The following is a 15,143-nucleotide window of genomic DNA, read 5'->3' as shown; positions in this document are numbered from 1 at the left end:
GGCACTTGAAATCAAGGAGTCCCTGGGTGACAGGGTGCGCTGGTGACAACGACTGCACATCTAAGCAAACAGTACATTACACCTAAGCCTGCTCGCCATGGATACTATGCTACACTTTAGTTGACGCTGCTCCTTGCTTTAAGCACATCTCTGTCATACAAGATTGCGCGTAAGGTTACAGCAGTCAGATCTCCAAGCAATCCACATCACTTCCCAACCTGAAGCTTGCGTTCGGCATACACTGGGCTTGCTTGTGGTTTCACGGTCGGTTCCTCACACCCCTTGCTGCTACCAGTTGAAAAGGTTTGCTAGTTTTAAGATAGACTGCCTAGGCCTACACAAATGCAGATGGTTTATGACTCATGGGATGGGAAAGACAAACCTCAGTACACAATGCGAGTAAGGGTGACATGGAAAAAAAACCATCAAAAACCTAAACAAGCTGCTCACTCCCCAAGCTGTGTCCCACACCTTCCGTAAGTCTCTGAATGCACACACCTGATCAGCTAACCCCACGCCCCGCAAAAAAAAAACCCCAGTGTGCAATCTGTTTTAAACACACACACACTTGCCCCCAATTCTTATTAAACAAGTACAGACCATATGGTTGCATCCCCCACCCCACCCCAAGTTTTCCCCTTTTCAGAACGGCACTGATGTGGAGAGAGGTTTTTTTTTTTTCCTTTTCCAAAATTAGAATTTCATTGGTTAAAACATCAGCTGAGAACACTTAAGGCAAAATCAGTTGTTTTTTTAAAATGCTTTGCTGACTAGGAAGCATTTCCACTAGACAAGACCCTTGAAAGCCAACCCTCCCACAAGATCTCTACAATGAGACACAGGGCAGAATATTCACCTGGTTTGTTCAGAGAAGCTGTATAGGCCTGTGGTATCCCACTGATCTATCGTGTTTGGTGTACTCAGTCCCCAAATTTCAGAGCAAGTGCTGTGCATAAAATTGAAAAAAAACAAAAACAAAAAAGTTGATGTGAATATGGAAGCATGGTTATTCAAACTACCATGATGTAAAGACATGGGGGAATGTACAGAAAGCTTCCTTTCACATAGAAGATGCAGCTTTTCTTAAGCCTCAAATGCTGTATATTCTATATGAAGAAGGCCAATAAAATGGAACATGTGATTCAAGGTAAAATGATGTTTCCAAAAAGGTGAACAAGTTCGCTGGGTTTAAGCAAACAGCATACGTTGAATATACCTTAAAACAGGCAAAACCTCCTCAACGTGGCAGTACACAATAGTATCTTCTATCTTTAGGGAGTATATTTGCAAGCATATGAAAAGTCACAGACTAAACCATGTCAATATGATGGTAGATTTCCACAAGTTGTTAACACAGCAATCAGGAACCACAAGAGCGATGTAGATCTATTACTAGTTTGAATGTGCAGGCTTTTTTTTCTGTGTAGTGGAAAGGCCTTATGACAATCCTCTCCCATTTTCTTCAGTGCCATATAAGAAAAAGGATACGTCCAATGTTATGCTGTTGCAAAGTACACATTTATGCAGGCGGAAATCCAACAGGAGAAGTTCAAACAGCTCAACTTAAGGTACAAGAAATGCCATTTATTAACTCAAAAAACCTTTAAGTTGCCAAACAAAGATGGCAGTCATTTCTCAAAAGACAAAGATTTAATGGATGTCCCAGCAACCAATGTCATCAATATGGGTACAATATTACAACAAACCTGATTTATACCAGTGACAGAATGCCTACATGGAATATCACTGTCTATTTATTCTATACCGTTTGGTATTCTTCAAGAACCAGCTGCTGCACTTTGCTTTCCACCTACCTGAAGAGTTCTCAGTTATGCACCTTACTCTCTGGCAATAATACCCTATTTCTGGATGGCCAAATGTCACAAGTCAAAAGAAGCAAGCCAATTTACATGCTTAGTGGTATAAACTTCATTTGCTTAGAATTTCCTTCACTCTAGCGGTTACCCAACAGTAACTGGTCAACACATCGCTTTTTTGATTTCCTCAATTCACTTTCCAAGTACAATGAATAAACAAATAACCTCTTTGAATATATTTGAGTCACCCCTTACCTGGGGGTTCTCTGGGTGACACAGTTTAAATGGCTACACAGTCATAAAACATAATTATGGCACAGCACTGAAATCCATCAGAAGCACAAGTTAGGAGACTTAACACACCTCTTCACTGTCATGTAACACAGCAATCTTGTCAGCAGATACTCAATATCAATAAAAGATACTAGCACTATATTAAGTGATTTTTTTGTAAACTAGAGGGTTTGTTTTAACCATCAAGCTGCCTATTAATTTTGCTAAATAAATAAATAAATAAATAACCAATTAAAACACTAAAAACCTTTAGTGAATAAAAGGACTTGTCTAGCACCAAAGAGACATTAAGCCAGGCAAGCCTTTCTAAAGAGTGTGTTCCAAAACCGTGAGGTGGGAGGGCAATGCTGAGAAAGCCTTCTCTGTAGCTTTCTGCACTTCAGAATAAGGAAGGACTTAGAGAAGTGCCTCTGTAGATGTTGGAGGTCAGGTAGAGATTTATGAAAAAAAGGTGGTCCTTTGGGTATTGAGGTTTTAACTAAGCTCAAATGTATGTGTGCTATATAGCACTAGCCCGATTTGCTAGTGAGTCTTCTGTAGCTGAAATGCAGAAGAAGAATGAAAAACTTCCACAATTTTTTCCTGACTGGAATTCCTGATGCGATTCTGACCAGCAAGTGGTTATTTGTAGTCTTCAAAATACACACGTTTCTTGAAAATATCAAGTCCATTTCTGGTCTTACTTCCCATCACACCCCAATGGCTCAGGCTGCTGGAAATTTTTTTTTTTTTTTTCTTAGAGAGACTTCAATTAGCTGGAAACAGAGCCAATTCCCATGCATGGCTTTTCTTCCAGCCACCACTACATGTGAAAAGATAACTCAATACTCAACCTATGAAGGTTTTGCAGCAACTATCTATCAACTGGAAACTGCTCCTGCTCATAAATCACAAAAGTGTTGTGGATGTTTCATCTGAGATTTTCCGCATGTGTTCAACAGATATAAACAACCCTGATCAACACTCGTTTATCGCAAATGAAAGATATCCTAAGTGGTTCAGAACAATTAACCATAGTTGAGGAACCAAGACTTGGCCACGGAGGACTGCATATTCCCCCATGGAAGTTCCTACCAACAGCTTCTTGGTGCTATGCATATACCATTCACAAACTGAATAAAAAGGGGTGTTAAACTCCAATGAAGAACCTGTTAAAGGAGGCAAGAAGGGAAAATTCATACAGCCAAGTAACCCAAGCAGCAACTGCCGCCCCTCAATTCCTAAATTATTCTAGATGGCACTGGCTCACCCTAGTATTGACAGCAGCCACAAATGACCTTTTAAAATTTAGAAAATCATATTTTAGCTGCTATCACTAGGACCTATAGATGTTCAATTCACCAGATTCCAAGGAGGTCCCACAAAACAGTCCCATGTGTGTGTGCTTTTGTCTGTTGCTCACATACCTAATCTACACCCTTGCAGTCCCAGGGTGTGGGCTGAAGGCCCATGAAAAAACCAATTTGTTGAAGCTAAGCAATTCTGGATTTAGTTAGTGCCTGGATACGCACTGGTTCCGTGACAAAAGAAAGGAATAATATAGATGTAAGAAAATTAAATATTTAAGCATAGCACTTGACTCCAACCTCATTGAAGCCCCCTGGAAATAAAATGAGGCTGTTGTGCTTTATTCCTGCATTTCATTCATTTTCTGTATTTCATTAAGTTAACTTTCTGGGAAAGTTTCATACGCAGACCACAAGGACACTTCTGAAAAACAGTCTCTTAAGTGTCTCAAGCCCAAAAGACCATTTTCTCCCTTTGGAAGAAGCTTCCAAAACAGCTTTTCGTTTGGCACGCACAGTTTTAGAGGAATGGTTTTGGAAATTAGTACCTGCTAAGGTTGACCAGAACTTCCTGTTGACTCACTAAGTTTTTAGAAAGCCCCTCACCCAGTTAAAAGAAAACTTAGCAAAGGTTCCGGATGCCAGAAATCACTATGTTTTTGCTATTCTGACGCTACCTGGCTAACTGAAAATTTAAAGTTCAAGTAATACAAATTCATTGCCAAAACAACAACTTAGCCCAAACATTTGTGTTTTGTAAGTATTCACTAAAAGCTCTAATAAGGCCATTTATGCTGGTACCCTGAATCAGAAATACTATTTTAGAAAAGACAATACATATTTCCCGAGAGTGGGATGATTTTGAAAAGCTTGTTTATATGTACATCCTTACGATGGCAGGTCCAAATATATAATCTAATATGGGAGGGTCCTATATGTGCACTCTGTGTGAGTAAGCCTTTAATAGCCAGTTATCTCTGCTTCAAATGGTTTCCAGAATCTCCTGACTCCACTGCGTTGGGAGGAAGACGAAAGTTGAGCGGTCAAAGGCAGTGTTTCCTTCTACCATAAAACTTTGGGGGAAATGTCTCAGGAAACGAAACACAAATTCAGTTGTGATTCTATGCTTCAGATTCTAGTATGAGCACACAAAGGCCCTGATGATGGAGAATGACACATGTTTCAGTTCTACCCATAACTCTTGGAAAGCAAAGCTGGAAGGTCTATTACATATATATATCTGGGGTCACTAGACTGAATGGGTTAACTCCCAGAGCAGTAACTGTGGTAAATGTTTAAGCATCGGAGGAAGAAGAGCAAAAACGAGGGAACTCCTTTAAACATCAAAGGTCTATTACGACCTTCCACGCGTGCCATCTGAATTTGAGAATGCTAATTATAAGGAGCTGTTTTCAAGAGCCTGCAGTAAATGGAAACTACTTTTAAAATTCACTGCTCTTGAAGCATTGACAGAGCTGCCACGAAGCAAATCCTTCAACAGTGATTGCCTTAGCAAGTTTCTTAGGAGTGTACAGAGGTGATAATAAGGTGCACAACGAAAGATGTGCAGACGAAAGATGTTTTTAAGCAGAATTTGACAAGCTGCAGTGATGAGCATCAGATTGTGCGCTACAGTTTTTCACATTTGCCTCCTTTCAGATATGCAACGCAACTCTCGGAAACCGCCAGATAAAGTTTGGGCAGTTGCTACTGCCTGGTTAGAACTCGCCTCCTTTCCTGCTGGTGAAGAACAGGAAGTAGCAAGCATTACTTTAGGTCCAGCTAAGAATTCACTGTTCTAGGAGCCTCAGTCCTCACTTCCCAGAAAACCAAGGGAGATTTGCATGGGGAAGAACAAGCAGGATGTGTGCTTAACCCTTCTCACACAATTTTTCTCCACTTGATGTGGCAAATGCGAAGCAGCTGTGGGATTTCAGAGGCAAGCATCTTTTTTCCTTGCGGGACACTGAAGCAGCAATAACAGGTTTCCAGACCTGTCTTCCACAGGAAACTTCAGACCTAAAACAAAAGATAGGAACAGAAGTGTATACATCCCTCCCTATCTTAGCCCGAACAGGTCCTGTGGTATTTCAAGACTAACATTTACTGTAGAATGAGCCACAACAATGAGAACAAGACTGAAGTCTTGTGTGGTCTCCTTTATTAGAATTCTCATAGCCTACCAATGTGTTTTACATTTACAACCCTGAGCGTGCATACTCAGGATTTATTAATTAAGACATAACTCATCTATGTTAAGTGACCTTCAGTAAACACTCTTGTTCAACCATAATTACTTTTGAACGATCAGACCTAAGCCCACTTAGTCAAGCATTCATAGAATTGTAGAGTTGGAAGGGATCCTGAGGATCACCTAGTTCAACCCTCTGCAATGCAGGAATATGTAGTTGTCATATGGGGATTGAACCTGCAACCCTGGCCTTATCAGCACCACACTCTAACCAACTGAGCTATCCAGGCATTCTTTGTAAGGATGCCATCACTAAGCCAAAATTGGCCACTAGTCCAAGATTAGGTTACAAGGCACCTTCTGTCCATCAATGGACAAAAGTCTACTTCATCATATGAAGTTTCAGAATGTCGGCTCATACAGAAATGGTTCCAGATGAGCGAGGGGGATTACTGTATTTTTCGCTGTATAAGACACACTTTCCCCCTCCTAAAAAGTATGGGGAAATGTGGTGTGCGTCTTATGGAGCAAATGCAGGCTGCGCAGCTATCCCAGAGGGATCACTGTGCAGCGCTCCCTCTCGCTGTTCTAGCTTCTGGCTTAGCCGTGCGCAGCCTCTTCAGGGCTGGGGAGCCTCCATCCCCCTGCCCTGAAGAGGCTGCGCAACTATCCCAGAAGCCAGAACAGCGAGACGGATCGATGCACTCCCTCTCGCTGTTCTAGCTTCTGGCTTAGCCGCGCTCTGTCCCTTCACCCACCTCCCACAAAAGCCCCCAAGAGCCGCACTCCCTTTAAAGAGCCATGCAGAGCGTGTGTGCGGCTCTTGGGGGCTTTTCTCCCAGGGGGGATAAGGGGAACCCATCAGTGACGCTCCACGTGGCTTGTGAAAGGGAGCGCCGAGAAGCCTGGGATGCATACAGGCTCTGCTCAGCGCTCCCTTTAAAGAGTATTTTTTGTCTTGCATCCCCCCTCTAAAAACCAGGTGCGTCTTATGGTCAGGTGCGTCTTATGGAGCAAAAAATACGGTAACTATTAAGATTATTGTTTATTAAATTTGAATACTACCCTTCATCCAAAGATCACAGGGCAGTTCCCAACATAAAAATTAAAAATGAGAACGCAAAATGCATAATAAAACAAAAACCAACCAATAACCCCCCTCCCACAAACACATTTAAATATTAATAGAATGTTAATCAGTCCCTAAAAGTAGATCCATTACCAAACGGGCATTAAAGCCAACTGCATTTGTATCTCACCTTTTCTCCAAAGAGACTGAAGGAGCAAACTATGATTTTCTCCCTCCATGTTATCATCGCAAGGACACTGTGAAGTTATGCCAAGAGATAAGGACTGGCCCAAGCTCACACGCTGAACTTCATGGTCAAGTGGCGGTTTGAGCCTGTATCTCCCCAATCCTACTCCAACACTCTACCCACTACATCACACTGGTGGTCTCTAGTGGTTCAGCGCACTAAACCATTACTGGCTGTTGCTCTGCTTAGCGAACACCTACTTCAAATGGGGTACTACACACTTAGCCTACTCAGGGATAAGGATTGTCAAATCTCTACTCCAAATGTCTCTCCTATAAAGCATCAAGGAGGAGTACAACAAATGATGCATAGAAGAACAATGAAGGGCAACAGAACACCACAAAGTAATTAGAGAGACCCACCTTTTGTGACTATCCAGAAACCATGCTGTAAATTACTAGCCAGATAGAGAGTCAAGAGCAGCTCTACACTCAGCCTTCTCTTTCTTTCTTTCTTTCTTTCTTTCTTTCTTTCTTTCAATTTGCATGCCTTACTGACCCAGTAATCCACTTCCTCATTTCTCAAACTAGTAACCTGTGTGGTTACTAAAGGTGCTTTCCCTGGATATGGTATATCATAAAAAGACACAAGGTATTTTTATGTACCAACATAACACTATACAGTGGTACTCGGGTTAAGTACTTATCCTGAAGAAAAGTTCTTAACCTGAAGCACTATTTCTGGGTTAGCAGAGTCTGTAACCTGAAGCATATGTAACCTGAGGTACCACTGTACACCTAAAGTGATAAAGTACCTAATATCACCTTACTAAATAAAGAGGATCGTGGCTATCAGAATTTAACACCATTTTAGTTGCTTTTAGGGCTGCAACATTGAATCCACTGGTTATGTTAACCCACTTTAGCACAAATGTGGAGGCTCCAAGTTGCTCTTCAGTGGTTCTTTTTGCCGCTGTGCCATAGTTTGTCCAATGGTTCAAGGCTCATTATTTGTCCATGACAACTAACCCTCAACCAAGTTCTGACAACGCACTAAGACAAACTATGCTTTAGCTCAGTGCAGTGCAACAAAAAATGACCAGAGTCGCAAGCTCCTATCCAAAAGCCCACACGTTTGGTTATGGTTTGGTTTAGCATTGCAATCGGGGGTGGGGGGGGTGGGCTTCACGTCCTTCCATGACTGTCAGTCTGCATGGGTGAGTCGTGCCGGAGGCTCCCTGGAAAGCAGCCAGGACATCTTAGGATACCTCTTACAGGTGTGCTTTCCGGCGATCTAAGACAATTACTTACAAGAGAAAGCAGAGAGCATCCAGTTTACCAGTCTGTCACTAGAGGCCGAGACAGCTTGCTTTTCTTTGTGAAACCGCACTTATACCTACACACGAACACACAGCATGAATCAAATGAGAAGGGGAAATGTCCTTCGACTCTGGTGCAAATGCACCCAAGACCCCAATAGCTTTATGAAGTTTATTCAAAGTTTATTATTTGCAGTGTTCGAAACTCCCACTGTTCTAGGCACATTTTGCAACAGGGAATTTCATTAGCGAAAGCAGTTTCTGAGCTCTGCATGCAGTACTGTGCCTAAGATTTCAGATTAAAGCTGTAGAGTGGAAGGGTAGAAGGACCTTTTTCTGCCTCCCCACTTCCAGCTACTCTCTGAATACTGGAGAACAGACCCTCTTAAGAATTTTAGGGGGGTGGGCAGGGGAAGGACTGGAGCATGTGAAAAATGAACATAATATTTTAGCTGCAGTTCCTTCATTTTCAGCTTTGTATTCTTATTAAAAAGGCATGCCTAGAAGTTCCGTTGTTCCACTCATCACCTAGGTTTAAGGTGCGATTTAGCTCCTAGCTTTCATATCTCAGTTTCTTGCACTGATTATTTGGAGCGGTCAGTGGGAGATGCCAAAGCAAAACTGTTAAGAAATGGAGATGAGAGTTTGGAAATATTTAATGCATTTCTAAAAGCAAATTTAGACCAGACTGTAACAGAAAAAAACATATCCAGACATAAATTAAAAGGAAATCAAATTAAGTTAAAACAGGATTGCCAAATATACAGGAATTTCAGATGAACAATGAAAGAATATTTTTTGCAGCAGGGTGTTAACGTAAAATAAAATTTCTACATGGTTTTGTACAGCTGACATTACTCCTCAAAAGAAGATAAACTGTGGAGTCAGTAGTACCTGCGGGAAATGTGGGAAATTTGAATCGCTTTTCCTTTTCCTTCACACATGGAGTTATACAAACACTATACCTAGAAGAAGTCTGTAGCTCAGACAAGATGATTTGATACTCTATACTACCAACCCTTTATATACTTTACTTGGGCATTTTAAGAGAGTTTTAAGATGTGAACATCTGGAATTAGTAAGAAACCTCCTAACAGCAACAAATATAATTATACCTACTAAGTGGATACCATATAGTGGGATACAGCCTCAGTGGTTAACAACTTTTGTTCATTTGAACAACTCTGGATACCAATTATTTATATGAAAATATAATGCTGATAACAAGTATCTGCCTTACTGGTGTGAAATATTGTTAAGATCCAGATTAACAATCTCCTCTCTCTATATATAGTTACTATGTTTGACTTATATATTATGAATTTATTATTTTCTCTGTATAGTTTGGGTTACTTGCTTGCAAAGGAATTAGAATGAGATCTCAAGCATAGAGCTGTCAAACATATGGTCCAAGGACTGAATCCAGTTTGTTCTACACCATGGACTTTGGAGACTTTGCCAACTCTAATTTTAAAAAAGCAAGATCACTCCCATATGTTAAATTGGGAGTCTTAAGACCACATAAAAATGAAAGCTCAAAGAACATGCCACCCTACAGGATTATATTAGTCTTTTGAAAACGTAGTGGGTGGTTATTATTGTACTTGTCTACATTTAGAACAAAAGAACTGATTAGGGAAAGTCATAGGTCTAGTCCAGGCATAGGCAACCTCGGCCCTCCAGATGTTTTGGGACTACAATTCCCATCATCCCTGACCACTGGTCCTGTTAGCTAAGGATGACGGGAGTTGTAGTCCCAAAACATCTGGAGGGCCGAGTTTGCCTATGCCTGGGCTAGTGTCTCTTCAAGGAAGCCATACTTCTGGCTTACCATCTGTAGTGACTAACAAACCTGTGCCCAACATAATTACTATTGAAAAGCTACTTATGGCAAGATGTCATAACATCCCATGGCGTGGAATTCCATAAACTAGGATGTTTTAAAGTTAACTTCTATGTCACTCATCATGATTTTACCATACTCCAGTATCATCCACTCCACTTATTTATAAAATTTTAAAGGTTAAAATTTTTATTTAAATAGTTTGTCAAGTAAATAACAGTTGTAATAAATCACATCAAAATGAAAAATATTGTGCATCCGGATTTAACAGTCTTATGAGCATCTGTGCCTACTGAACCCCCTAAAGTGCTATTTAAATCCTGAGTGGGTCACTAGAAGAGGAATACACCTTCTGATATACAGGCGATCCTCGTTTTGCGTGGGTTATGTTCCAGACCCCCACACGTGTTGGTAGGGCCCGAGTAAAGTGTACCATTCTTTTGGTAACATTTTCAGGTTCAGTGCTGTGTGCACATGTGCAATCGCACGTCAATCGGAAGCGCATAAGTCAGTCATTGCCTGCACATTTACCCTTCAACCATGAATACTTGCCACTTGTTTCTATATTTCTAACCTTTTAACAAAAAGGGCACCAATGTTTCCAAAGAGCTTTTTATATATCCAGTAACACTGTATCGATGAATTAATCTTGCCTACATTTTTTTAAACAGCCATAAATAATTTGTAATATAAAAGAAGAAACAATTCCTTTGCAGAATCAACAGTGCCTCTTCCTCAGTAATACCTGATATAGATGAACAATTCTCTAAACAAAATTGCATACCAATTTCCTCAAACTGGGCTAACACAGTTCCTTCTCTTCTACTTTCTTTCTACTACCAGCTTCTATAACTGCCTTTTATAATGGACTTTGCATTCTAACAATGCTTGCATCTTAGTTATACTTATTGACCTTCGACTGCTGTGAGCGTAATTTTAAAATGTGTGAAGTCATGAAGGAATCCGATCCTGGTGGATACCTGTGCTGCAAAGAATACTTTCCACTTCACCATACATGAAGCTTTCCTTTCTTATGCTGAGAGCACCAGAAGGATGTTCCAGAAATCCAAACAGAGGACAAGCAGGCATTCTGGAACCGAAACAGACAAACTAAGACCCATTCATATCGTGAAAACGTAGTTTTATACCGCTGAAGCAAGACCAGTGCATAAAACTGCAGGATGGCATTTACACATGGCTAGTGAACTGAAGTGTTGACCAAGGAAAGAGTCAGTTAATATGTCTTTCTAGGAATACACATATCAGTAGAGCAAGAAATCTAGGTAATACAATTTAACTATCCCAGCTACTTCTTAAAAAGAAAATGTAGTTAGCTTAAAATACAGGCAAAATAAGGAAAGTAAACCCATGTAAAAAGGTATTCGTACCATTAAATACCTTGCTGAAGGACTTTTTATTTAGTTTAAGACTTAAATTGCTGTTTGCTTTGGCACTGATTTGTTTCCGATCTATAGAGTTCTTACCTTGGTATTGTAACACATTTTGTATTGCAATTTTGTGTGGTGATTGCTTTTTCAAGCTCATCCAGTTGTCCTGTCTTCTTAAGCTTCTTCACCAAACTTTTCACTGCTTTCTCACACCATTTTTCTTCCTGACCATTCTGCTCACCCCCACCAGCACCTCCTGAACCAGTAGCAGACTTCTTCCATCCCAACAGTCTCTTCACAACAGGTGGAGTAAACGGTAATATAGACGACATGGCCCAGATGTGGCTCAACTTATGCAATGGTTTAGCTGCCCTTTAGAACCTATGGAAAGAAGAAATCTATTAGAAGGTTTGAAGGAAGAACACTGTCTGATCTTTCATCTAATCTAAACGGTTCTGACCATGGTACTTCTCTTTTAATGAGCACCCACATTCCCATTTGCACCTACTTGCTGAGGCTTAACTTCAACTGAAACCAGGAGGATATGCAAGAGAGCCCTATGCATGCTTTAGTCTACACAATTCTGACAGGTCTTACTCCACAGTAAATGGGCATAGAACTGTAGCATTAATTAGGCATAACTCATAATCATTCAGTTGTCCCTAGAAAATGTATGCATGATTTGCTACAATTCACCAATCCTTGTAAACAAGTTCCCAAGCAACATCCTATGCATCACTGCAAGCAACAGATTTAAGCAGAAATAAATAAAATACTTTTCCTGAATTTCAGCTTATCACATCTATTTTGCAACTAGGGGAGACAGATTTTTCCTTTGAATTGGTGTTAAAAATACTAGAATGGTATGACAGGGGTGTCTTCTGGTGATTCCAATACATGTTGGGAAGTTATACATTTTAAATAAATTCTAAAACTCAAGAGTAACAGGGGAAAAGGTTGCACATTTCTGTGTCAAGACCAGCTATGAGAGTGCTGAATGTGTGCATAATGCTTTGTCACAGCGCAATGTGCTAGCCACTCTCAGCAAAGTCCATTATCAGAGTCTCTGTATTCATTTAACTGATTACAAAGCTCAATCAATGAGGATAAGTCTGAAAACAAGTTTCTGGTTTTCATGACTGCAGTTACATTTGATTATGTGCAATCTTTGCAAACGGTTGCAGTGTCAAGACACCACAAGCTTCTACACCTTCCTCACACATCTCTCCTGTTCAGCGTTTATTAGTTGTTTGCCAAAAAAAATCAGGAGAAACCTCAGCTATTGGGATTTAAATAGAGCATAGAGATCTGGTTTATTCACACAAAAATAGAATGCAGAATTCAGTCCCGAGGACTAAGGTTTAATTAACTGCAGAATATGAACTCTGCTGTATAGCACTGAGAATTATGCAATTGCTCATCCTTCTTCACCACTCCTTTGGCAAGCATGGCAATTCCCTGTTTTCCTCCTCCTCTTGAAATGGGGGGGGGGAGAGAGGATTGCCCTGGGGACCTAGCATCTATGTCTCCCAAGCTCAGTGTAAGGAGAGGTACAAGATCCCACCTCTCCCACGATCAAGACCATGTTTTTGTGAATGTCTGATTTTGTGAATGTCTGATCTGTGGCGACATCTCTTTTCTTCCTGTTATTGGGGTCCAGCACATCCACTCTATTGGATTGCAGAAAACATTTGTATCATGAAACCTCCGGTCAACACCCAAAACTACACTGGGGGAGGTGCATTCAGAGTAAAAATGATGTTTACCCTTTAGTAAAAGAAAGCAATGTCTTTAAATAACAGATTTCTAATAAATTTTGTTTTATCTTTAAAAAAATGAAGGGGTGGGTGGAAGGAAATCTGTTTTTCTAACGTTGAGGAAGAAATGGACTCTTTCTACTCGGCCGCTGCAGCCGATTCTAGAAAAGCTTGAACTTGGTATTAGACAAAACAGTGCCAAATCAAGCTTGTGCCCTATTTCTCCTGCAAGTGCTCCAATAAAAGGGCGAATGAGAAAGACAGAAACACAAGCAAGGCCCAAGCTTGCACTTCTCTACACAAGCATGGTGAGGAAAAATGGAAGCTGGGAGAAACCGGCAGCATGCTGAATGGAAGGAATCTCAGCTAAAGCATCCATACCAGATGGCCTTCCAACCTCTGCTTAAAATGCTCTAAAGCGGAGTCCAGGACATCCCAAGGAAGTCCACTCCACTGTAGAACAGCTCTTACTGTCAGAGAGTTCTTCCTGATGTTTAGTTGGAAACTCCATTCTTGTAACCGGTTCTTTTGCCAACTACATCCACTGTGCTAAGTTCTATCCAACTACTCAACTGGCGACAAATGGGGTAAAAAAGTCCAAGCAGCAAAACCAGCTCAGCTATGACACTACTACTTAGCAAAATTAAAAGGGACAGCTTTCCTGTTTGAAGAAATGCTCTCATGCAAAGCATCTTCAACTGACTAAACACCCTGCAGTTAAAATTCCAACATAAAATCAAAATGTTTATAAAGGCCTTAACACAGCTATAATGAACACCATATACTAGATTTATAATGCATCTGAGAACATGCAAGACGGCCGAGGCTCACTTTAAAGAGAGATGCAACTTGCTAATGCTACAAAGCACCTCATTTCTTCACAGGAACTGCACTTTGCATTCATTCTTTACCAAGATGAGGATCAAGTTTAACAGTACCATAACATTAGGAAATATAGGTTATCTTTCCAGTCAAGACTAATTAAGGGGTTCTGTTGGGGAATTAATTCTCAAAGAACCTATTTTCATTCATCCCCGTACTGTGGAAGAGCAGGTTCCATCTATAAGTTGGATATTAATAGGAACATACAGTCATACCTCGGGTTGAATGTGCTCTGCGGCAACCCGGAAGTAACGGAGTGTGTTACTTCTGGGTTTCGCCACTTGCGAAATTCATCCCCGTGAAGTGGAAGAGCAGGTTCCACTTGCGCATGCACAGAAGCTCAAAATGATGTCACAAGCATGCGCAGAAGCGGCAAAACGCGACCAGCGCACACGCCCTCGCGTCTCATGTTCTATTTTAGTGTATCTTTCATCTTTGTTGGAAGCCGCCCAGAGTGGCTGGGGAAACCCAGCCAGATGGGCGGGGTACAAATAATAAATTTATTATTATTATTATTATTATTAATTATTATTATTATTATTATTCAGGAAGCGAACGGGGCTCCGGAACGGATCCCGTTCGCATCCTGAGGTACCACTGTATATATAAAATGGAAAAGCATTTCAGACTCTCTATGGCTTGAACTGGGATTATGGAGCCTTTGTCTGATTCAAAGACTAAATCGTTCCTCTGTCATCAGTTTGATCACATACAGACTTCACATATGCTGTATGCTTCTCAATGACTATACAGTACAAAGGTAAGAGTCACATCCATTACTTCACCTACTTTTCGTTTCTTGAGCAGCTTGTCACTGGCATGTGGCCCCCAGAAGCTTCCTCATAAGAAAACGTGGCCCTCTGGCTAAAAAAAGGGTCCCTCCCTCCTCCCAGCCCCAGTTTATAAAAAAAAGGCAATTGGAGGGCGGACATCAGAGAGGTTTAAGAAATTGTGCATGGTGTAGAGAAATACACCTTTTTCACCTCTTATTACTACGTGAACACAGGCTCATCCAATGAAACTGATGGGCAGAGATTCAGGACAAATAAAAGAATACACTTCCTCACAAAGCACTCCCATTTATGAAATTTGCAGCCACATAATGTGCTGA

At 40.8% G+C, this 15,143-nt stretch overlaps 1 protein-coding gene across 5 annotated transcripts in view; it reads right to left on the bottom strand.

Annotated features, from left to right (window-relative positions):
- Window positions 1-15,143, bottom strand: part of SMAD2 (SMAD family member 2) — a 38,939-nt gene that overhangs the window by 14,141 nt on the left and 9,655 nt on the right. For 4 of the 5 annotated variants that reach the window (XM_079994968.1, XM_079994969.1, XM_079994971.1 and 1 more), the window contains 2 exons: window positions 11,490-11,774; window positions 857-946 (listed from right to left, as the gene is read on the bottom strand). In XM_079994968.1, the coding sequence (XP_079851094.1) occupies window positions 857-946; window positions 11,490-11,725 (326 nt within the window). In that variant the 5' untranslated portion in view covers window positions 11,726-11,774. The remainder of the gene's footprint in view (window positions 1-856; window positions 947-11,489; window positions 11,775-15,143) is intronic. The other variant, XM_079994972.1, reaches the window with a different exon arrangement.

Source organism: Podarcis cretensis (genome assembly GCF_951804945.1).
Source record: "Podarcis cretensis genome assembly, chromosome: 11".
Classification (NCBI taxonomy): domain Eukaryota; kingdom Metazoa; phylum Chordata; class Lepidosauria; order Squamata; family Lacertidae; genus Podarcis; species Podarcis cretensis.
The sequence above is the reverse complement of the archived record's forward strand: the minus strand, read 5'-3'. Positions and strand labels throughout refer to the sequence as shown.